Source organism: Podarcis cretensis, assembly GCF_951804945.1.
Source record: "Podarcis cretensis genome assembly, chromosome: 17".
NCBI lineage: Eukaryota > Metazoa > Chordata > Lepidosauria > Squamata > Lacertidae > Podarcis > Podarcis cretensis.
The window spans coordinates 43,017,475-43,040,470 of record NC_137187.1 but is presented as its reverse complement, the minus strand read 5'-3'; the positions used below and the strand labels follow the sequence as shown (position 1 = coordinate 43,040,470).

Here is a 22,996-nt window from a genome sequence, read left to right as displayed (position 1 = left end):
ACAGCAGAACAAGAGCTTACACTGCAAAGACCCTGGGTGGGGTGAATTCCCCAAAGGACCATCCCTGTGTCACAGGGTCAAAGGTGGAGCACGTGGTTTGACTCCAACAACGTCATCCTGTTAGCATAAGGACTTCCCATTGTGCAACAGCCTCCAGAGCAGCTTTTGGGGCAGAGGGCACTGGACTCCCATCATTCCTGATCACTGGCCATGCTGACTAGGGATGATGGAAGATGGGGGGGGGGGGCTAAGGCTCCCCACCCTGCCATAGAACCGAATGGCTGGCTACCAGTCATTAATTACTATGTGAGAAAGTAAATGGATCCTCTGCTAAAATATGACAGAACCTAAATGCAGCCCTTGCCTACCCCAGTCATTAAGAACCATCAGTGCACAGAGCAAAGCAGACTCAAAATTCATAAATGTACATTTTTTCAATTCCCCAATATATTGTACTTAATGCAGATTGTTTTACTGTGAGCCACATTGGGATCCAATCATGACTGAAAAGCAGGACATAATAAAATAAAAAGCAAGAATTCTCTGCTTAGCTCTTAATTCATTCAAAGGCTTATCAAAGTCAGACTGCTTTCAGTATACTGCTCCAACCATGCTTTTGGAAAGCAGCAAAAAAGGGGTTGGGGACTTGCATCAATCGACATTTGCAACACTGCTTCACACAATGCAATGTCAAAAGAATCAACTTTCATTATTAAAGAAGTATGACATGAAAATGTTTGGGCAGTAGCTAATGATCAACTGCGCAAAACTCCAAGAAATCAGTGGCTTTGTTTAAACAAGCAGAGCAGAAGCCGTGGCAACAGAGCTTAGCTGAGGAAGTGGGAAAGCCCATTGTCAGGGACTCAGTGGGAGCGCAGGGAGGAGAAGAGATGGAGAGCGAGGGGGAGCAATCCGAGGGCAGCGTAGGAGAATATGACAGCAGCCCGAGAGATTCCATGAGCCTCTCCAGCGAATCGGAAGATTCACAGAAGGGGGCGCCGATGGGCAGGGCAAGGGGCGAGCCAAGGGGGACACCCCAGAAGCAAGGGGCCAGCGGGGACTCCCAGAGCAGCAGTTGGAAATCAGGACCAGCTTCCCCACCAGAGCGCAGTGGGGGGGAGGAGTTCCAGGTGTCAGAGCCCACATATGCACCACCAGCGAGAGAAGATGAGTCAGGGTTGACCACGCCTCCATCGGAGAGCGAGTTAACGGTCAAGAGGAAAGTTGCAGGCTGGGCGCGCGCGCCAAGTTCAAAGGTACAGGCGAGCGGCACAGAAGGTAGCCCGGATAGGGAACCAGGTCCTAAAGCCCGCCGGAAGGAGGGGCAAGAATCGTCAGGGTCAGCGTCAGAGGAGTCCAGGAAGGATGAGACCCTAGCGGGCAGGAGGGCCCAGAGGAGAAAGGAACTTAGAAAGAGGTGGAGCAAAGCGAGAGTCTTAAACTGGTGTGGAAGGGGAGGAGACTCAGACGGGACTTCGCCGGTCTAAGGTCGGGACGTAGAGCTGCACGCTGCGGCTTTAAAATGGAAACTGAATCTCAATAAAGACTTTTGTACATAACTACAGCCTAGCGTTGGTCCTCTGTGAGCTGGGACCTGGAGGCAGCTCTGACACCCATGTATATGTTTACAGGGTCATGATTCAGCCATCCGGCATCCTTAGCTAGTAGAATTCAATTATTCTCAATTGTGGAGACAGAGCAGAGATCTCCTCGAGCACTTGTGTTTTACTTCCGTGGACTTGGGTTTGTGTGTCCTGCTTTTCTTTAAGTACAAACCTCTGCAATCTGGGCAGAGCCACCGACAGCGTCTCTGGGAGGGGAGCATCACTCCTGGGAACTGTCCTTGGCAGCTGGCACAGCATCTGGAAGAAGAAACAGGAAAAGTTAGGAGCAACAGTCCCAACAAAGCATCTCCAGCCCTATATGTTTCTTATGTGTTTGCTTATATCTCACTCTAAAGGCCCAAGAGCCCCTCAAAATGATTCTTGCAACACAAATGTATATCATTAAATATAGCACTAAGGACTGAAACAACATGGTGTCCATGATTGTTCCGATAGCTTTCTTGCGATTGTCCCTGGTCTTCAGCCTTCAGACAGCAAAGCCTACCCTGGACCTCCAAAGCAAGGAGAACTCAGCCAAGTGACTGGAACATGATGGAGGCAAGTTTCTTTGCTTCTCAGGCATCTGTGGCTGACACAAACTGGGTAGGAAGTGATGCTACAATTGCCCCACATTTAGAAGGGATTCCATATGCGAGGCCTTGAGCAAGCACTTGGCACTTGGAATAAGAGGCATTCAGGCTTTGAAATGCTCTTACACAACCCTTACCAGGCAGGGTCACAGTGTACTCCAGAGCACACCTATGGAAGTGCTATCATAGTTACAATCAGCTACCTGGTCAGGCAAGTGGAAGTGGGAGGCGTGTAGTAACTTGGCTTCTGATCCAAGCTTCTCCGTGCCTTTCTGCCTTCCGAGTCCTTGCCTAACCTAATTATTCCAAAAGGAGGAAAGGGCAGTAGTTTTTAGCAGTGTACAAGGAAGAAGACATCAAGTACAGGTAATTTTCGTAGTGCTGTCAAGCAAAATCTCTGATACATGTCAAAAAAATGACAAGTGGGAAAATAAAACTTTTAAGGCTAATTGTACACTATTCTAGGTTCTGAAGTAGGTTAAGCATGGAAGAACCCATGTCCACCCCAAACAAAAAAAATTATGCTCTTGTATTTAATGAACCAGATCTCTAATGTAGAATGGGTGTTGCAAATTCAGTGTTGCCCTATGTCAATTGTGCTTGCCAGACAGAATGATCAGTCTCCCCTCTCCCCCCCCCAAATCTGGGGGTTCTCTCAACACACCAGGGCCAATTTCAGGGTGCGTGGAGGGTCACACAGGGGAAGAGCGGGGGGGGAGGTGCACTGTGCAAATGGAATAATAATAATAATAATAATAATAATTTATACCCCACCCATCTGGCTGGGTTTCCCCAGCCACTCTGGGTGGCTTCCAACAAAATATTAAAATACAGTAGCCCATCAAACATTAAAAGCTTCCCTAAACAGGGCTGCCTTCAGATGTCTTCTAAAAGTCTGGTAGTAGTTGTTCTCTTTGACATCTGGTGGGAGGGTGTTCCACAGGGACACTACTGAGAAGGCCCTCTGCCTGGTTCCCTGTAACTTCACTTCTCGCAGTGAGGGAACCGCCAGAAGGCCCTTGGCGCTGGACCTCGGTGTCAGGGCAGAACGATAGGGGTGAAGATGCTCCTTCAGGTATACTGGGCCGAGGCCGTTAAGGGCTTTAAAGGTCAGCACCAACGCTTTGAATTGTGCTCGGAAACATACCGGGAGCCAATGTAGGTCTTTCAGGACCGGTGTTATGTGGTCCCGGCGGCCGCTCCCAGTCACCATTCTAGCTGCCGCATTCTGGATTAGTTGTAGTTTCAAAGGTTCAAAGGTAGCCCCACATAGAGCACATTGCAGTAGTCCAAGCAAGAGATAACCATAGAATGTACCACTCCTGCAAGACTGTCCAAGGGCAGGTAGGGTCTCAGCCTGCAGATAGGCAGAGAATTGGACTTCCGGAGGCGGCGCGAACGGCAATGGCTGCCCTTTCCTAGCTGGGGAAGGGAAGCTCCGCCGAAAAAGGGTCTCCCGCTGCGGCGAAGCGGGGACCCATTCTGGAAAACCACAGGCAGCAGAAGCCTGTGGTCTTGGGGTCCGGCGGGCGCCAGGAGCAGCCCCCAAAACGTTGAAGGAACCCCGTAAGGGGCTCCGGATCGCGGAGGGGGTTGCGGCGCTGTGGATCGTTCCGCAATCGGCGGAGTGAAGCCGCGTTGCTGCTGCCGGTGAGCGCTGTCCTTTCTTCCTAAACTACAGATTCGGAAAACAACAACCCGTGAGTAAATGGACTTTAAAAGTTTCGGGACTTAAAGTACCTAAAGTACTTAATTTGGCTGAAAGCGGAGTGACGAAAAATAGGAAGTCCGTCTTCCGCTGTCATTGAATCACTAAGCAAAGAGCCGGAGAAGTGGAGGCAAAGAGTGAACTTTTAATCTAACTGATCTGGACACCCGTGGAAATTATTTTTAAACAGAATAAGGACTTTAAGTAATTGATTATATGACTCTTATGTGGACTGTGATACCTCTCTTCTATTTGGATTACAATTTAAGCAAGAAACCCAGGTGCTGGAACTGCCTGAGCAACTGAGCAGCCAGCTTGCAGGGCTGGATACTTTTGAACTTAAACTTTGAAACAATCTGAGGGAGTTTGAACTGGCTACTTTGAAGCATCTTCTGGAATACCAGCAAGCACTGTCTGAAATACTGTGACTTTTTAAACACTAACTCTGCTAAAAGTTACCTTATTGAAGGTTCTCGGACATTAAATGGGATTATATTATTTTTATTGGAATTGTCTTCTTTCCTAAAGACATTTTAAGCTCCCCCTAGAGGATTTAGGATTAATAGCAGTGACATTGTTTTACTTTCCTTTTCCCGGCCTCCTGTTTGACTATTACCATCTGGGCCGCTGCTTTCTCATGGGAACAACTCAGCTTGACCTTGAATTTTAGATAACTCTGGAATGAGTGGCGCAAGAAAAAAGGGACCGAGAACCAGACAAACAACTCTAACCGCAGTCTCCCAGGCACGCAGATCATCCGTGCCTACTGTGCTTACTTTGCCTACTCTGACTTCTGAGAAAGAAGCTGCTTCTCTGCCACGGGCAGAAACTGAGGAATTTCAATCGGAAGAGATGGCCTCAGGAGAAATCAGTTCCACTTTAGAGAAAATTCTTGAAAAATTGGAATCTTTGGATAAAAAAGTGGAATCTTTGGATAAAAAAGCTGATCAGCAAACAGCTAAAATTGATCATAATACTGAATGTCTAAATAGACTAACTGGACAAGTTGCACAGAATGTGCAAGCAATTGGAGAACTGAAGGAGACTGCAGGTGAAAATCGGAAATTGGCTGAAGATACCAGCCAAAGATTGGGAAATTTAGAGAAAGAGGTAAGACCACTCAGTAAACAAGTAGGTGAACATCAGACCTATCTTTCTATGTTAGAACTACAGAATAGACAGACCAATTTAAGGATAAGGTCGGTACCAGAGGTGGAAGAAGGCAACCTAGCTGAGTTCCTGACCAAAGAATTTTCCAAGTTTTGGAACTTAGAGGAAAAAGACTTTAAAATTGTATCAGCCTTCAGACTTGGAAGACTTATAAAGAGAGAGAAGCCCAGAGATTGTTTAATAATACTGAGATCAAAGGAGGAAAGGGACAAGATTTTGGGTCTACATTACGGAAAGTCACTGGATATTCTGGACAAAAGAATCGAAATTTTCAAGGATATTCCTAAACAACTGTTGGACCTTAGATCTGACTATTTGGAACTAGCAAGATTGTTAAGGAGCAATACAATTATCTTCAGGTGGGATTTTCCTCAAGGATTATCTTTTACTTTTAGAGGGAAGAAGATTAAAATCAGATCACTGGAAGATAGAGACAAATTTCTGACTGCGCACGGAGAGGACCTCCAAAAAGGATTGGAACTACCCTCGGGGCCTGTAGTACCAGAGGTGCCTGCACCCTCGGATTCTGAAGACCCAGCGAACAAGGTACTACCCCCAGAAAAATAACCAGACTTATCCAGGATGTCTCTGCAACTTTTGAGTTGGAATATAAATGGCTGTAACATTCCGGAAAAAAGAAGGAAAATTTTTCATATATTGAAAAAGGAACAATTGGACATTATTTGCTTACAAGAAACACATGTGACTAGGCTCCATAGGAAAGTATTAATAAACAAAAGACTTGGTCAGGAATTTATATCTTCAGACAAAGTAAAGAAGAGAGGCGTGGTGATATATGCAAAAGAGAGCCTGTCACCTAAATTCTTATTTAAAGATGAATATGGAAGAATTTTGGCAATTGAAATACAACATCAAGGAGAAAAGATTTTGATATTAGGAATTTATGCACCAAATGAAGGGAAGTCGGAATTTTTCAAGAAGTTGCATGAGACTATGCTGGAATATCTGGATTATGACAACATCATCATGATGGGAGACATGAACGGGGTCGTATCAACTAACATGGATAAGTCACAAAGCCAGAATGTTACAAAAGATGGCAGACTACCAAAGACCTTTTTTGAACTGACTGACAATATGGACTGGATTGACATTTGGAGAACGAAGAACCCCTTGGGAAAAGAAGGAACTTTCTTCTCTAAAGCTCAGCTGACTTGGACAAGAATCGACCAAATATGGATAACTAGAGGTCTGGCACCGAAGGTCAGAAAGGTGGAAATCTGCCCAAAAACCTGCTCCGACCATAATGCACTGAAAATGGATATGATACTATTACCAACTGGATCCTTTAGATGGAAGATGAATGACAACTTGTTCAGAGATCAGGAGATTATTAAGAAGGCCCAGAAAGCATTGAAGGACTACTTTGAGATAAATATGAACACTACGGTGGAAAAAAGAATTATTTGGGATGCAAGTAAAGCTGTGATGAGGGGGTTCTTGATACAACAGAATGCTGCAAGGAAGAGGACACAAAATGACAGAAAAGATAAGATTTTGGAGAAAATAAAAGAATTAGAGAAGAAGCTAAGATCAAACCCGAAGTCCCTGCCGATCTTGAGAGAAATCAAACTCTATCAAGCACAGTACTCTAAACTGATAAATCAGGAAATAGAGTAGAAGATTAAATTAATGAAACAAAAAACCTTTGAATCGGCAAATAAATGTGGGAAACTGCTAGCCTGGCAGTTGAAGAAGAGACAAAAATTGAATACAGTTACAAATTTGGAAATTGAAGGAAGAAGTATTCAGAACCCCACGGAGATTAGAAAGATAAGATAAGAATATATTCCTCTACGCCACCACAGCCGCAAGAATCATGCTGGCACAAAACTGGAAAACGGAAATTATACCTAATATAAGTGACTGGCAAGTTAAAATGGTGGAATACGCCGAACTTGCTAGACTAACGGCTAGAATACGAGACCAAGATGAGCAAATATCTCATAAAAATTGGAGTAAATACTGGAAATATACTGAAAATAAATTGTAGATGACACTGGTGGGCTTCGATTAACTCTAACAGAGAATAACTAATATTTAAATTTAAGAGAAAATACGTGAATGTAGGATTATTTGATACTTACCAATAGGGTGGAGGGAAGTCCAGGACTAACTAAAGTCCAAAGGTTTTTTTTTTTTTCCTTTCTTTTTTTTTTCTTTTTTTTCTTTCTTTCTTTTTTGTATATCTACATGTATGCTTGTATATCTACATGTATGCTTTTGTATATCTATATGTATGCTTGTAAGTTGGGTGATATGATGATCTGTATAGCGTATATTTGTATAGACATGTGTATTTTCAAAACTTGAATAAAAAGTACTTAAAAAAAAAAAAAAGAAAGTGTTTTTGGAAATATTTCAAAAAATTATACACCCAAGGGCCGCAGAATGAGGTCGAGATTAAACAATTTTTGGAGAAAAATGGACTCAAAAAGTTGTCACAAGAGAATAGATCTCTCCTGAACAGTAAAATAACATGCCAAGAAATTGAACAAGCCATTCAAAACATGAAACTGGGCAAATCTCCAGGGCCAGATGGGCTAACCTCCAAGTATTATAAGATATTAAAAGACCATTTGATTCAACCATTGATGGAGGTTAGCAACGAAATTATGGAGGGGAGGAGGGCGCCGGAATCGTGGAAGGAAGCTTTCATCACATTGATACCAAAATCGGAAGCTGAAAAGACACAACTTAAGAACTACCGTCCCATCTCCCTTTTAAATGTGGATTACAAAATATTTGCAGACGTTTTGGCAAGTAGACTCAAAAAAGTTTTAAACGAAGTAATTCATAAAGACCAGGCAGGCTTTCTCCCAGGTAGACACATGTTCGCCAATACAAGGAACATTATTGACATTTTGGAGCTTTTGCAAACTGATATAAACACAAAAGCAGTGTTAATCTTTATAGATGCGGAGAAGGCCTTTGATAATATCTCTTGGAAATTTATGAAGGGAAATTTAAAAGAAATGGGAGTGGGTCGGGGTTTTGAGAATGGGATTGATGCAATATATTCAGAACAAAAGGCTAAATTGATAGTAAACGATGTGGTCACTGAAGAGTTTAAAATTGAAAAAGGAACACGACAAGGCTGCCCGATTTCCCCTTTGTTATTTATATCAGTTCTGGAGGTGCTCTTGAATATGATTAGAGGGGACCGGTTGGTGGAAGGGATTCAGGTCGGAGCGAAACAATATAAACTCAAAGCTTTTGCAGATGACCTAGTTCTGACCTTGCAGGAGCCAGAATCTAGTACAAAAAGAGTATTACAACTGATCCAAGATTTTGGTCGGGTGGCGGGATTTAAACTAAATAAACAGAAAACTAAGGTGTTGGGGAAAAATCTGACAGATGTAGAGTCGGAACAGTTTCAGAGAGAAACAGAACTAACTGTGGTCAAAAAAGTAAAGTACCTAGGGGTAAATATAACAGCAAAAAATCTGAGTCTATTTAAGGATAACTATGAAAAATGTTGGTTTGAAATTAAGAGAGATTTGGATAGTTGGACAAAATTGAAGCTTTCTTTATTAGGCCGAATTGCTGCCGTTAAGATGAATGTATTGCCAAGGATGTTGTTTTTGTTTCAAACATTGCAGATTGTGGATAAAACAGAGTGCTTCCGGAAGTGGCAGAGAGATATATCTAAATTTGTCTGGCAGGGCAAAAAGCCCAGAATTAAGTTTAAGATACTAACTGATGCGAAAGAAAGAGGGGGCTTTGCCCTGCCGGACTTAAAGTTGTACTATGAAGCCGCAGCCTTTTGCTGGCTAAAAGACTGGCTACTTCTCGAAGACACTGACGTATTGGATTTGGAAGGGTTTAACAATGCTTTTGGTTGGCATGCATATCTATGGTACGATAAGGTTAAGATCAATAAGGTCTTTAAGAACCATATTGTCAGGAAAGCAGTTTTTAATGTCTGGACAAAATACAAAGACTTACTGGAAAACAAAACTCCGAGGTGGCTTTCACCTCTGGAAGCTAAGGCCCGAAAAAGACCCAATATGGAGGCCAAATGGCCAAAATATTGGGAAATATTAGAAAAAGACGGAGATAATTGGAAATTGCAGAGTTTGGAGAAAATGAAGGATAAAGTGCGAGACTGGCTACACTACGCTCAGATTAAAGAAGTCTTTAAAAATGACAAAAAGTTAGGGTTCCAGGTGGAGAAATCGAAGTTGGAAACAGAACTGTTAGAGCCTAAGACTAAGGTACTTTCAAGAATGTATAACTTGCTGTTAAAATGGAATACACAAGACGAAATGGTTAAATCGGTTATGATAAAGTGGGCTCAGGATATTGGGCATAATATTATGTTTGAGGACTGGGAAAGGTTGTGGACCACTGGGCTGAACTTCACTGCATGTAATGCTTTGAAGGAAAATGTAATGAAAATGATATATAGATGGTACATGACCCCAGTTAAACTTGCCAAAATATACCATTTGTCTGATAATAAATGTTGGAAATGTAAAGAACACGAAGGAACATTCTTTCACCTCTGGTGGACTTGCCCTAGAGTGAAGGCCTTTTGGGAAATGATATATAATGAGTTGAAAAAGGTATTTAAGTATACCTTCACTAAGAAACCATAGGCCTTCCTTCTGGGCATTGTCGGCCAGAAGGTGTTAAAGAAGGACCGAACATTTTTTATGTATGCAACAACGGCAGCAAGGATACTCATCGCTAAGAGCTGGAAAACTCAAGATCTACCCACACTGGAAGAGTGGCAGATGCAGCTGATGGACTATATGCAACTGGCCGAGATGACTGGCAGAATTCGAGACCTGGGAGAAGAGAGGGTTGAAGAAGATTGGAAGAAATTCAAGATCTATCTACAAAAGTATTGTAATTTGGTTGAATGCTAAGAAGGATGCTAGATCATAAATAATTGCCTACCATTGAATTAGATTTGAATTTGACGATAAGTGAGATTGAGGGAAACACAAAATTTTTGGAGATTAGATTAAATTAACTGAACAAGATTTAAGAATATAAATAAGATGCTAAATTGCTGGAAAAAAATTATAATGATGTAAGTGGGAGTGGGAGACGTGAGGGAGTCCAAAGAAGTTCTGAAAAATGTGTTATGATCCATGTTATATTGTTTATTATTTTTGCATTTGGTATTTAAAAAAAAATCTCAATAAATATTTATTAAAAAAAAAAAAAAAAGATAGGCACAGAATTGACCTGCGCCTCCATGGACACCTGTGAGTCTAAAATGTCTCCCAGGCTGCACACCCGGTCCTTCAGGGGCACAGTTACCCCATTCAGTACCAGGAAGTCCCCCACACCAGCCCACCCCCTGTCCCCCAAGAACAGTACTTCTGTCTTGCAGGATTCAACCTCAATCCATTAGCTGCCATCCATCCTCCAACCACCTTCAGACACTCACACAGGACCTTCACCGCCTTCACTGGTTCTGATTTGAAAGAAAGGTAGAGCTGGGTATCATCCACATACTGATGAACACCCAGCCCAACCTCCTGATGATCTCTCCCAGCGGCTGCATGTAGATGTTGAAAAGCATAGGGGAGAGGACAGAACCCTGAGGCACCCCACAAGTGAGAGCCCAGGGGTCTGAACACTCATCCCCTAACACCACTTTCTGAATGCAGCCCAGGAGTTAGGAGCAGAACCACTATATAACAGTGCCCCCAACTCCCAGTCTCTCTAGACGGTCCAGAAGGATGTTATGGTCGATGGTGTCAAAAGCCGCTGAGAGATCCAGCAGAACTAGTAAACAGCTCTCACTTTTGTCCCTAGCCCGCCTCCGGAGATCATCGACCAGCGTGACCAAGGCAGTTTCAGTCCCATGGTGAGGCCTGAATCTTCACTGGAAGGGATCCAAATGGTCCACTTCTTCCAGGGGTGCCTGGAGTTGTTCAGCAACCATTCACTCAGTCGCCTTGCCCAAGAATGGAAGATTTGAGACTGGGCGGTGGTTTTTTAAGAAGTTTGATAACTGCCTCTTTCAGCGGGTCTGGGAAGGCTCCCTCACAGAGAGAAGCAGTCACCACCCTGCGAAGCCCATCACCCAGCCCTTCTCGGCTAGTTTTTATAAGCCAGGATGGGCAAGGATCAAGGAGACAGGTGGTTGGTTTCACAAGTCCAAGAGGCCTGTCCATATCCTTGTAGCTTCCACTGACAGTACTCCTTTGGTGAATTCCACCCATTATTTCCATATTTTAGCTCCTCATCATCCTCAGATACTGCCACATTCAAAACACTTCAGGAATTTTACTTGGCAATACAACATTCCCTGCACCTGTGGGGTTCTGTCTACATCTCTGAGTTTAGTTACTGGCAACCAGCACAATGAATGATGATGATGATTTTATTATTTATACCCTGCTCACCTGGCTGGGTTGCCCCAGCCACTCTGGGCAGCTTCCAATACATATAAAAAACAAAATACTTTTTATATTATTCTCAAAAAATGAGGGAACAGCTATAGTTTCATCCCAGCAGGCTTTGATTATCTTAAAATTACTGTAGTCGCTGCTAGGACCATAACATTATAATTAAGTCTGCTTAGCACTACCTGCCTGCTATCTTAAGATGCAAAGAAAAATTCCAGACTTTGGGGCTTCAATATAACATCCAAGCTTTCTCTCTTCCTATAGGACACACACTCCATACCAGCTTTGCTGTACGGAGTTTAAGAAAAGTTCTGGAAACTGCAAGCACTTGCTCTCCATTTTGTGACATTTTATTGGTCCTAATAAAGCTTTACCCCTATTTGATTTTGGCACACCCACAATGCTTGCTGTTATTTGTATGTGTTTTATTCAATGGTGTATCTTGTTTTATCTTATTGAACATCACCCTGGGCTCCTTCTGGAGGAAGAGCAATTCATAAATGCAATAAATAAATAGCAGCTCCTTCAACTCAAGTGTTGCTGAACACTCCTGATGAGAGAGAATGGGGAGCAAATGTTCAAAATCTGAAGCCTCAGAGGAGTGGGAATGGAACAGAGATGTCAACCCCTCACAAAACCTCTAAGGTAGAGCAGAAGAAGATTTGTTTGTTTTAAAAAGAAGCATGAGAATACACCAATCAGATTTTTGAGAGCCTCCTACCAATTATAATCATTTGTTTTCTTTAGTCTCTGTGAGTCCTGTCTTGACATTTAAGGTTTCTGAAACAGCCTGGGCTCTCCACTGCAACAAGAGGAAAGCAAAAGAGGGAGATGCTCACACTACAGGTTCCTCTGGGTTGGCCTCTTCCACTGTCACATTGCCCATTTTTCCCGGAGGAAGGAGGGCTGGAAGCTGCTTCCGACATCGGCGCTTGTGGGGCTTCATGGCTGGCTGGTCTGCAGCAACTAGAAGTTCTTGCTGCTCAGCCAGAATAGCGGCAGGTGCTTCTACTGGCAACTCCAGTTCCATTTGGGGGGGGTTCTGGTCTGGAACCTCCTTGTCTGGAGGCTCTTCAAACACTTGCAAATCAGGAGGCTTCTTGAGTGGAGGGGTGGCTGCTGCCAGAGGTGGAAGATGCCTTTTACTACCCTTTTTGACCTATAGAAGAAGAAACAGGCAGTGTAGTCTAAAGCAATGGTTTACAAAGCATGAGCCATACCCTAAGGAAGGACAGCTGTCAAGGGGATTCATCCTTCTCCTCCACCTCAATGCCATGGTTTGACCTATAAACAGGAGTCCTATCTTTCCCAATACAGAAGGCTCCATCAATTTCCCTATGGGCTAATTAGAAGAAGAGAAGGATGGGAGCAGCACAGAGCAACCCCCTTTTCTAAACACTTCCTGCTTCCCTAGAGTTTCAAACCCAGGGAACCTAATCTACTCACCAGATCCATTTGGCATTCCTCTTTGCTAAATGCAGGCTAAGTGAACAAGCCAGCATCATCATCATGCAGGCCACTGCCTTTTACTCTTCATGTCAGAGATCAAGGCTATAATCTTGTAGCACGTAATTGGTAAAGACTACTAAAGCTGTGGACTCACAATCATAGCTTAGAAACCCTACTTTGCTAATAATTATGCATGAAAAGCAAGGGAGACAACCATCCTTATGGAGCACAACAGGAGGCAACTAATCCGTATTAAGCGGTCCTGGGAACATGCCTCACTTACCATCTGGGCACGTTTTGGCTTTGCCATCAGGTGGTTCCACCATTGTGAAGCTTGCCAAAACTCTGCTTGGAAGTTTAAAAACACAATCACGCCACAATAATTCCCCTTCCAAAAATACCCATCTGGGAAGCTTCTGCCCAGCTATGCAAAAGCAATCCCCACAGCAAAAAAGGAAAGCGGTTGTGCTGATAGCTTCCTTCTTTCTTCATCCTCCCCCATATAGTTCTTCCAGATGACATTCAACAGCCAGTCTAGATCTGGCCTCAGCAGACAGCACACTCACCTGCTGTTGACCTCCTCCAGTGGGTGGGAGGGGTTGTAGGAGCTGGGGCTGCAGCAGGAGAAAGCAGTGAAAAAGGAGAAGACCATTAGAAGAAGAAGGGTTTGGATTTGATATCCTGCTTTATCACTACCCGAAGGAGTCTCAAAGCGGCTAACATTCTCCTTTCCCTTCCTCCCCCACAACAAACACTCTGTGAGGTGAGTGGGGCTGAGAGACTTCAGAGAAGTGTGACTGGCCCAAGGTCACCCAGCAGCTGCATGTGGAGAGGCAGAGACGCGAACCCAGTTCACCAGATTACGAGTCTACCGCTCTTAACCAGTACACCACACTGGCTCTCAGTTCCAAGTGCTACTGGGTTTATGAACTAGCAATTTATAAGCTTAGGGTATCAATGCAGTCCAACAGACAAAGAAGACTGAGGTAGAAGACTTGAACTTTCATGCACATCTAACCCAAGGAAACATCTGTAACCCTAGAGGCCTCCTAACAAAACTGACCAAGAGCAGGTTGCACTACACCAAGGATGGGGAACCTAAGGTCCCCTAGGTAGGAGTTGGAAGCCCAGCTCCCATCGGCCTTAGCCGGCACAACTCATGCTTGGAATCATGGGGAGAAGAGTGTGATTGCATTCATGACATGCTTGATGGCTTCCCATGGGCTGGCCAATGTGAGAAAAGAATCCTGAACTGGATTGGACTTTGTTCCCACAGAGTTCAGCTATGTATTGAGGACTACAGGCTCCCCATTCCTGGACTACACAATCAGTGCATCAGGGCTATTGGTACCTATAGGAACAGGGGAGCACCTTGTCCAGGCATGGAAGGCTTACTGGGTGACCTTGAGCCAGTCGCCATTTCTCAGTCTACAGAGCTGTCGTAGGGATAAAATTGGATGGGATAACCACATATGCCACCTCAAGCTCCTTGAAGAAAAGATGGGACATAATTTTTTTTTTAAAAAAAGGAAGGGTCTCTCCCTCCAAAAACGCACTTAAACATGCATAAAATATGGGAGCATATGCAGGTCACTGCAATCAGTTCACTTCTAAAATGCTACCTCTGCTACCAGAACCAAAACTATTTGGATCAGTACCTCATCACTTGGGTCTACATAAATCCCTTTCTTGAAATCAAAGTCGGTCAAATCCCGTGATCCTCCCAGTAACCTCAGGAGTTCCACTCTACTGCGGATTTTCTCTCCTCTGGGGCTATGAGGGGGGAAAGAGAGAAGCAGCTGTTAGATGTGTAAAAAAGCAGCACAGTGAAAGTAGGAGTGAGCTGGGATATTTGCATAACAGTGCACAAGGGACACTCTGATCTCAACAAAGGGATGTGGATCAGGTAAGATTTCAAGTGTTGCTCAATGCAAGGGAGATTTCTAACTTTATTTGAAACTTTTTGGATGTGCACACCACTGACACGGAAGCTAAGAATCCTATTGTTTTGTCATGTACTGCGGTTGTGCTCTACTTGGATGCAGAGGTGGACTGAGGGTCAAGAAACATAGCTTAAATCCTAGAACAATGGAGGCCTTGTGGATGGGTAGTTCCTGTGTCCAGGAAATAGACCCTGCACATGTTCCAGATGGGGTTGCACTCTCTCTGAAGGAGCAACTCAATAGTCAGGGTATCCTCTTTGACCCAGCCCTGTCACTAGAGTCCCCAGTGACCTTTGAGTAGCAGTGCTTTCTATCAGCTCCAGCTGGTCCACAAGCTGCAACCATTCCTGGATCCTGGCAGCTTGACCACAGTGGCCTATGCAATGGTAACCTCAAGGCTTGCTAACTGCAACACACTTTATGGGAAGCTACCTTTGTAGCTGATCCAGAAGCTGCAGCAGAATGCAGCAGCCAGTCTGCCCACAGGAGCAGATTAGTTGCAACATGTCAACTCCTCTGCTGAGCTGAACTGGTTGCCCAGTTGCTACTGGGCCAGGTTAACTCACAAAGTCCAAAACAACTTGTGCCCAAAAGACCTTAAGGACTGCCTGACCCCTTATGTTCTGTTGGTTTCTGCTTTCTTCACTGTGCAGCAAAATGCTTGTCACAAGACAATTGTTTACATTCCACAGTCAGAGTTACTGTTGGGTTCCCACGGGAAATGGGAGACTGGATGTGACGTATACTGGTTTCCTGTTTTTCACTGTTCTCTCGGTGTTCTTTGTTTCCAAGAGGGATTGCTTCTCTGCTCTCACAGAGGCAGGATGCATGTTTGTATTCTCTCAGCATAGAGTGTAAATAAAGTTAAGAATGTAGCACATACTGCTTATCCTTCTGCTGTGTGGACTACTCTGCTTGGGCTCAAGATAAGATGAGCCTGTATCAGCTTCAGATGGGCCAAAGCTGGTCAAAATCTCACATTTTTGGTTATGGGCCCAGACATCGGAATCATGACGGACGGTGGAGGGAACAGGAGTTATATGCTCTGCGCGTCAAGATGATTGATGAGAGGTATGTGCTCATTGCTCCGGGCAGCCTGCCAGCTCCTAATTAATGGCTTTATGGCTGAACTTTGAACTTTTCAAGCCGTTTGCAGCGGCACAGGCTCAAAGGCTTGGGAGGCTTGAAAACCGAAAGTGCTTTTACAAGTGCTTTTGGAAGCAGCTGTACTCAGACGCAGCTTGATTAATGACACAGAAGGCTAATGCCAGAGTTATGGCGGCCCTTCGGGATGCTTTCAGGATTCCAAAGCTCGATAAGAAGAATTATGCGGAGTGGGTACTGTACACAGAGGCTTTTCTGCGAAAAGAGGGTCTGTTTGAAGTTATTACAGGCACCCCCCCCCAGCTCCGATGACAGATGAATGGGCAGCTAAGGATTCCAAAGCAAGGGGAACTCTTACGTTGATAGTATCCCCAGAAGAGTTATGCCTATTGCGTGATAAGACCTCAGCCAGAGAGATTTAGGACACTTTGAGAGATGCTCATTTGAGGACAGAAGCTGGTGCTTCTTTGTTCTACTATGCCAAGCTGCATGATATGGCACTTGCTGAAGGTGCAGGTGTTCGTACACATCTGAGATGCAGAATCTGAGACATGAGCTGCAACAGAGGGGACTCACCTTTCCAGAGGCTGTGTATTCCTTCATGATACTACATTCTTTGGGTTCAAGTTGCGAGTCTGTTGCCACTCAGATTGCTGTTCAGCCAACTGCTCAGATCACAGTAGCACATGTTACTGCCGTGATTCTGAATGAAGCGGACAGGCAAGGTGCTAGCTGCATGAGTAAGGGGGAATCTTCACAGACGTCATCCCAGAATGCAGTGGAACCACCAGATGGCGCCAAAGCTTTGAACGCAGTGAAATGCTACTCATGTGGATGTCTAGGCCATATGAAGAGGGAATGCAGATTTCCCAGGGCCAAGACAGAGCAGCGCAGCAAAAGCTCAACGTGTGGAAAAGGCAAAGGCAAAGGTCCAGTGTCCAGGACAACGCAGCACAAGGCAATGGTCTCACGCTTCTCTCCAAAGGTTGCAAAGGTCCAGAAGACATCTAGATCGTTCTTCGTAATTGATTCAGGAGCCACGAGACACATATGCAACGACAAGCGACTGTTTGTGTCTTTTACACCGCAGGAAGGTGCAATTCACCAGGTGGATGACCACATGATCCCCAGTCAAGGCTACGGAACTGTTGTTCTTCACAGTTTGGACTTATTGATACAAGATGTTCTCTACGTTCCAGATGCTGCACACAATCTACTCAGTGTTGCGCAGCTGAATGAACGGAACATTGACGTTTCCTTCAAGAACAAGAAGTGCACCATCGCAAAGAAAAACGATTATGTATTGCATGCTGAATATGTTGATCGTTTGTTTGTTTTGTATTTTGATGATGATGTGCAGGATGAAACTTGTTGCATTGCAGGTTCTAACAAAAGTTTGCATGCAGGATGTATTCATGATTTTCACAGGAAATTTGGTCATTTACATTTTGAGGCAGTATCTAAAATGCCTGCCTTGGTTGAAGGTATGACTATTAAACCCTGCAGGTACCACATGAAGTGCAAGGCATGCGCAGCAAACAAGGTGAAAATGGCTGTGAAAGGTAAGGTGTCTAGTAGGCAAGCTACAGAACCATACCAGGTAGTGCATGCTGATTTGGTTGGTTCACTGTCGCCCCCTTTGGGTGGAAACAGGTACTTCATGGCTCTCATTGATGCATTTTCCAGGTATATTTATGTGTACAATCTCGAGCAGAAATCAGAGGCTTTCCCAAGGTTCAAGGAATTCTGTGCTTGGTTGGAAAATGTGCATGGTAAGAAGATAAAGAATCTTTTCACTGATCGCGGGGGGGGGAATTCACTTCTCAGCAGTTTGAAGCTTTTCTGACTGAGAAAGGAATTCAACATAATTTGTCTAGTCCTCGCTCGCCATGGCAGAATGGACTTTGCGAGAGGGCAAATCAAACATTGCTTCAAGGGTTAAAAACCTTGCTGCATGATGCCAATCTTCCAGAGTTATTGGGCGGAATCTTTGGCTTGTTTTGTTTACAGTTATAATCGCAGGTTATCTTCAGCAATTGGTTGTACCCCCTATGAAAAGATGTTTGGCAAGAAACCATACACCAAACACATGAGAATTTTTGGTTCTGACATGTGGGTTCATACACCACAAAGCTCCAAGTTAGGCAAGCGTGGGTTGTATGGTATCTTTCTAGGTTATCAGAAAGGTTCTTACAGAATAACGATGACTGACTCTAAGACAATTAGGCTCACAAGAAGTGTTGAGTACAATGCCAAGTGGGGGGAGAATGTGGGAATTTTCCAGTGTTATCCTGATGACAGTGATGAGACTGAGGATAGGCAACAGCCACAGCAACAGCAGCAGCAACAGCCACAGCTGCCGCAACAACCCACACCCACTGATGAAGGTCCTGATTCTGAGTCTGAGACTGAATCAGATGGTTCAGAGGATTTCAAGAGTGCGAAAGCCTCTATGCGACCCTCTGAAAGCTCTGATCAAGAATTGGAGGAACCATTGTTCACTATAGGCCACTTTTCTCCTAAGAAGGAAGAGGAGAGTGTTGAAGACCTACGGCTAATTCGCAGGTCACAAAGAGCCACCAAAGGCAGACCTCCCAAGAGATTTGCTGATGAGTTTGCTAAAACAGCAGTGGCAGCTGTTAAAAGCTCCAAGAAGGTATTTGAACCTTCAAGTTTCCAAGAAATCCAGGATTTGGATTCAAAGGATGCTGAACCATGGTTAAATGCCATGAAGGCTGAGCTTGATTCCTTAGAGAGGAACAAAACATGGGAGCTAGTTCCAGTAGTTCCAGGAATGAAACTGCTTGGAAGCAAATGGGTCTTCAAAGTGAAGACAGATCAAAATGGCAAGATAGTCAGACACAAAGCCAGATTGGTAGCCAGAGGTTTTGCACAGGTACCAGGTGAAGACTATCACGAGACCTACTCACCCATCGTGAGGTATGAGAGCATTAGGCTTATGCTCAAGCTTGCTGCAGAAGAGAATCTTCACATTAGTCACCACAATGTGAATACAGCGTTTTTGTATGGATCTCTTTATATGCTTCCACCTGATGGCGTACAGGTAAAACAGGGATTTGTTTGTGCTCTGAAGAAATCCCTTTATGGTCTCAAACAAAGTGCACGGTGTTGGCACACTAAACTCACTGAAGTATTGTTTTCTCTAGGTTTTCAGCAAGGGAAAGCTGATCCATGTATATTTGTCAAAGAGGAGGAGCAAAAGAAGCTGTATTGCTTGTTTTATGTTGATGATATTCTGTTCTTTTGGAAAGATGTCACAATGTACAATAACGCCCTAGCTCAACTGAAAGACCACTTTGACATGAAAGATCTTGGTGAGGTAAACAACTACCTATCTCTGCAAATAGAGAGAGATCAAGATGGTAACATTCTAGTACACCAGTCACGGAAAATTGCTGATGTGTTAAGCAAACTAAACCCGATGGATGCTAACCCTGTAGACACACCGATGACAACAGGTTATCAGGTAGATGACACTGAAGAAGCATTTTCTGACACTACACTGTACAGAAGTGTGCTAGGTAAACTGAACTTCATTGCCCGATGTTCAAGACCTGACATTGCTGTTAGCTGTAATTTGCTAAGCAGACAAGTCAACAATCCTACTGTTAAGGATTGGAAAGCTCTGAAACGCATAGCTCGCTATTTGAAAGGCACTATGCATTACAGACTGAGATTTAACAATCAGAAGTCTGGTGGTCTTGAGATATTTGCAGATGCAAGTTTTGGAAGTGACACTACAGACAGGAAAAGCACGTCTGGAGTTTGCTATATGTACAATCAGGGTCTATTTGATTGGTCATGCAAGAAGCAAACAACAGTTAGCTTAAGTACTTGTGAAGCTGAACTGAATGCACTGTCTTATTCACTTAAGGATTGTGAATGGTTGTTACAATTGTGCAAAGACATGAAAATTCCTGTCAAATGTCCAATCCAGGTTTACCAGGACAACAAAGCATGTTTGGCTTTGCTGAATTCTGAAGGTTGTAAGCAAAGCACGAAGCATTTGCAATTGAAACTGCAACATGCTAGCGAATGTATTCAGAATGGACTCGTAACGGTGTCCTATATGCCAGGTAATGAAATTCCTGCTGATGTATTGTCTTTCTTTTTTTTTTTTAATAAATGTTTATTAGCATTTTCAAAAACCACACAAAAACAAAAATTAGACAAAAAATAACAGAAATACAAAAATCCAAAACTTAAAAAACAATTAAAAAAGAAACACATAAAATTTCAATTACTTATTTTCATTTAACTTGTTTCTCAGACCTCCTCACACCTCCCCTTCCTGTATTCCAATTTAAATTATTAATTCAACAAATCCTTATATCCAAACTTAAACCTCAATACTTGTACATCATTGCTCATTTTTAAACATTTTCTCTAAAGTCGACCAAAATTTCCCTTCCACGGCTTTCCCAAATTCCATACAGATAGCAAAACAAAATAAAAACAAAGCAAGTTATAGTTATGTACCCTTTGGATTCCCAGACTCCACCCACCCTTTTCCCGGTTTCAGTCCCCAACAAATGTTCGTCAGTCTGATGTACTGTTTAGCCTGGAGATCTCACGTTCGAGGCTCTTAAATCTCTTTCAGTTCCTCTCTGCCGGCCTTTTTGATAGTCCTTAATGTTGGACCCCAAATCTCGGAGAGGCTCTGGCCCAACAGGATCCATATTTTTTCCAGACAGTCCTCCATGCTTAAAGATAAAGCCTATGGGGTACTCCAAATCTTGTTTCATGCTCCTTTCAAGTCCAAATGTCCCCATGGCTCCAGCTTCCACCTTGATCAAATTTATAATCCTTCGGTCTTCAGATCCCCACATAAGAGGGTCTCTCAATTTTGCACTCTCCAATTCAGGCCAGACCTTCCACCTCAAATTTTTATTCTCCTTTAACATCTGTGAAGTTACAGCTCCTCCTTCCTTTTCTTCAGGGGCAACATATGTCTCCTCCATATTCTCATGGCTCTCTAGTTTCTCTATCTGTCCAATTGTATAAGCTTCCTGCTTCAAGTCCTTATCAACTTCAACAATATTGTTTGCTGTTAAGACCAGAGTTGTGATGCTTGTAGCCAAAACATTGATTTCGCTTTGTAACTTTCCCAAGAGAACAAATGTTCTTTCCAATTCAGTCTGAATTTTCCCTCCTCCAGCCATTCTTGTAATGTCCCTAAACCCCCTCTAGGGGGATTTTAGTTCTTTAATGTCTTTCAGCTCAAATCCAATAATCAAGTTAGTTTGTATCAGCCCTTCCTTATTTTCAACAAATTGTAACAAATATAACCAGCAGAAGCAACAGAAACAAAGTTCTCTTTTTCCTTCTGACAGCCGATTTGACAGCTGTCAAACTTCAAAACTTCCTCAACAGGCTCTCCCGCGGGACGCTCCCGGGTCCGGGGGGGTGAAACTTCCCCAACGTTAATCTTTTATCCTCCAGTAAAATTTCTTTTAGTGTCAAACCATGAAGGTTAAAGTCTTTTAGAAAAAGAAAGAAAGGTTTCTCTCGACCTTAGATAGCAGCTTCTTTGCTTTAGGTTTTTTACAAAGAGGGGGGGCAGACTTCCTTTTTAACCCTTCCCCGCTCGTCCTAATTCAAAAAGATTTTTCTTTAAATTCCAAATTCCATATTACTCACGGGTTGTTACTTTAGAATCCAATTGTTGCAAGGAAAAAATCAGCGCTCTCCGACAATGGCTTGCAGCTTCACTCCGCAGAAGGAGCAGTTTACTCACAGCACCGCGCCGCACCCCATCCCCGTTCCGGAGCCTTTAAAAAGGCTCCTTCGCAGCTTGGGGGGGCGTAAATGGTGCCCGCCGAGTCACCACATTCACAGGCATCCGCGCCTGTGATTTTTAAGGGTCCCCGCGTCGCCGCCGCGGACAAGACCCGATCCTGCGGAGCCGATCCCCTCCGGAGCTCGGAGGGAATCCGTCATTAGCCGATGGCGCTAACCCGGAAGTCTCTGCTGATGTATTGTCCAAGGTTGTATCAAGGGATCAACACTGTACCTATGTGCAGAAGTTGGATTTGTACTGATATTGTACGAACATGCTGCCCAGTGATGTTCACAGAAAGGGGGAGGATGTTGGTTTCTGCTTTCTTCACTGTGCAGCAAAATGCTTGTCACAAGACAATTGTTTACATTCCACAGTCAGAGTTACTGTTGGGTTCCCACAGGAAATGGGAGACTGGATGTGACGTACACTGGTTTCCTGTTTTTCACTGTTTTCTCGGTGTTCTTTGTTTCCGAGAGGGGTTGCTTCTCTGCTCTCACAGAGGCAGGATGCATGTTTGTATTCTCTCAGCATAGAGTGTAAATAAAGTTAAGAATGTAGCACATACTGCTTATCCTTCTGCTGTGTGGACTACTCTGCTTGGGCTCAAGATAAGACGAGCCTGTATCAGCTTCAGATGGGCCAAAGCTGGTCAAAATCTCACATGTTCCACCTCCATTACCGAGATCCTCTGATGGAGCTACTACCCACGCCTGAGGTTGAGTCAGCCTTTCCTGGATCCTGAGTTTTCAGTGCAGCAGGTCCTGCACTGTGGGATTCCCTGCCAGCAGAGCTTCCGGCAAGAATTGCCAACCTTGTGATTGGCAAGCCCAAGAGGCTCAGTGGTTTAGACTACCACACCACTTGTGTCCCTCCAGTTCAAATCTACACGCCAGGGTGAGCTCCCGTTGCTGTCCCAGCTCCTGCCAACCTAGCAGTTTGAAAACATGCAAGTGCAAGTAGATAAATAGGTGCCAATGCAGCAGGAAGGTAAACAGCGTTTCCGTACGTTCTGGCACTCATCACGGTGCCCCATTGCGCCAGAAGCGGTCTAGTCATTTTGGCCACTTGGCCCGGAAAGCTGTCTGTGAACAAATGCCAGCTCCCTCGGCCCAAAAAGCAAGATGAGCGCTGTACCCCATCATCGCCTTTGACTGGACTTAACTGTCCAGGGGTTCTTTACCTTTATTTGACAAGAATCATTATTGCATTCATTTAGACATATCCTTAAAATAG

General features: G+C 44.0%; 1 protein-coding gene across 19 annotated transcripts in view; it reads right to left on the bottom strand.

Moving 5' to 3' along the window:
* LOC307206175 (methyl-CpG-binding domain protein 1-like) overlaps window positions 1–22,996 on the bottom strand; it is a 178,695-nt gene that overhangs the window by 138,675 nt on the left and 17,024 nt on the right. For 18 of the 19 annotated variants that reach the window (XR_013834300.1, XR_013834301.1, XR_013834302.1 and 15 more), the window contains 4 exons: window positions 14,572–14,686; window positions 13,480–13,527; window positions 12,304–12,623; window positions 1,777–1,862 (listed from right to left, as the gene is read on the bottom strand). Coding sequence is in view for 16 of the 19 variants with exons in the window: in XM_079958994.1 (XP_079815120.1) it covers window positions 1,777–1,862; window positions 12,304–12,623; window positions 13,480–13,527; window positions 14,572–14,686 (569 nt within the window). In the remaining 3 variants the exon portion in view is untranslated. Of the gene's footprint in view, window positions 1–1,776; window positions 1,863–2,397; window positions 2,491–12,303; window positions 12,624–13,479; window positions 13,528–14,571; window positions 14,687–22,996 lie in introns of all 19 variants that reach the window. The other variant, XM_079958993.1, reaches the window with a different exon arrangement.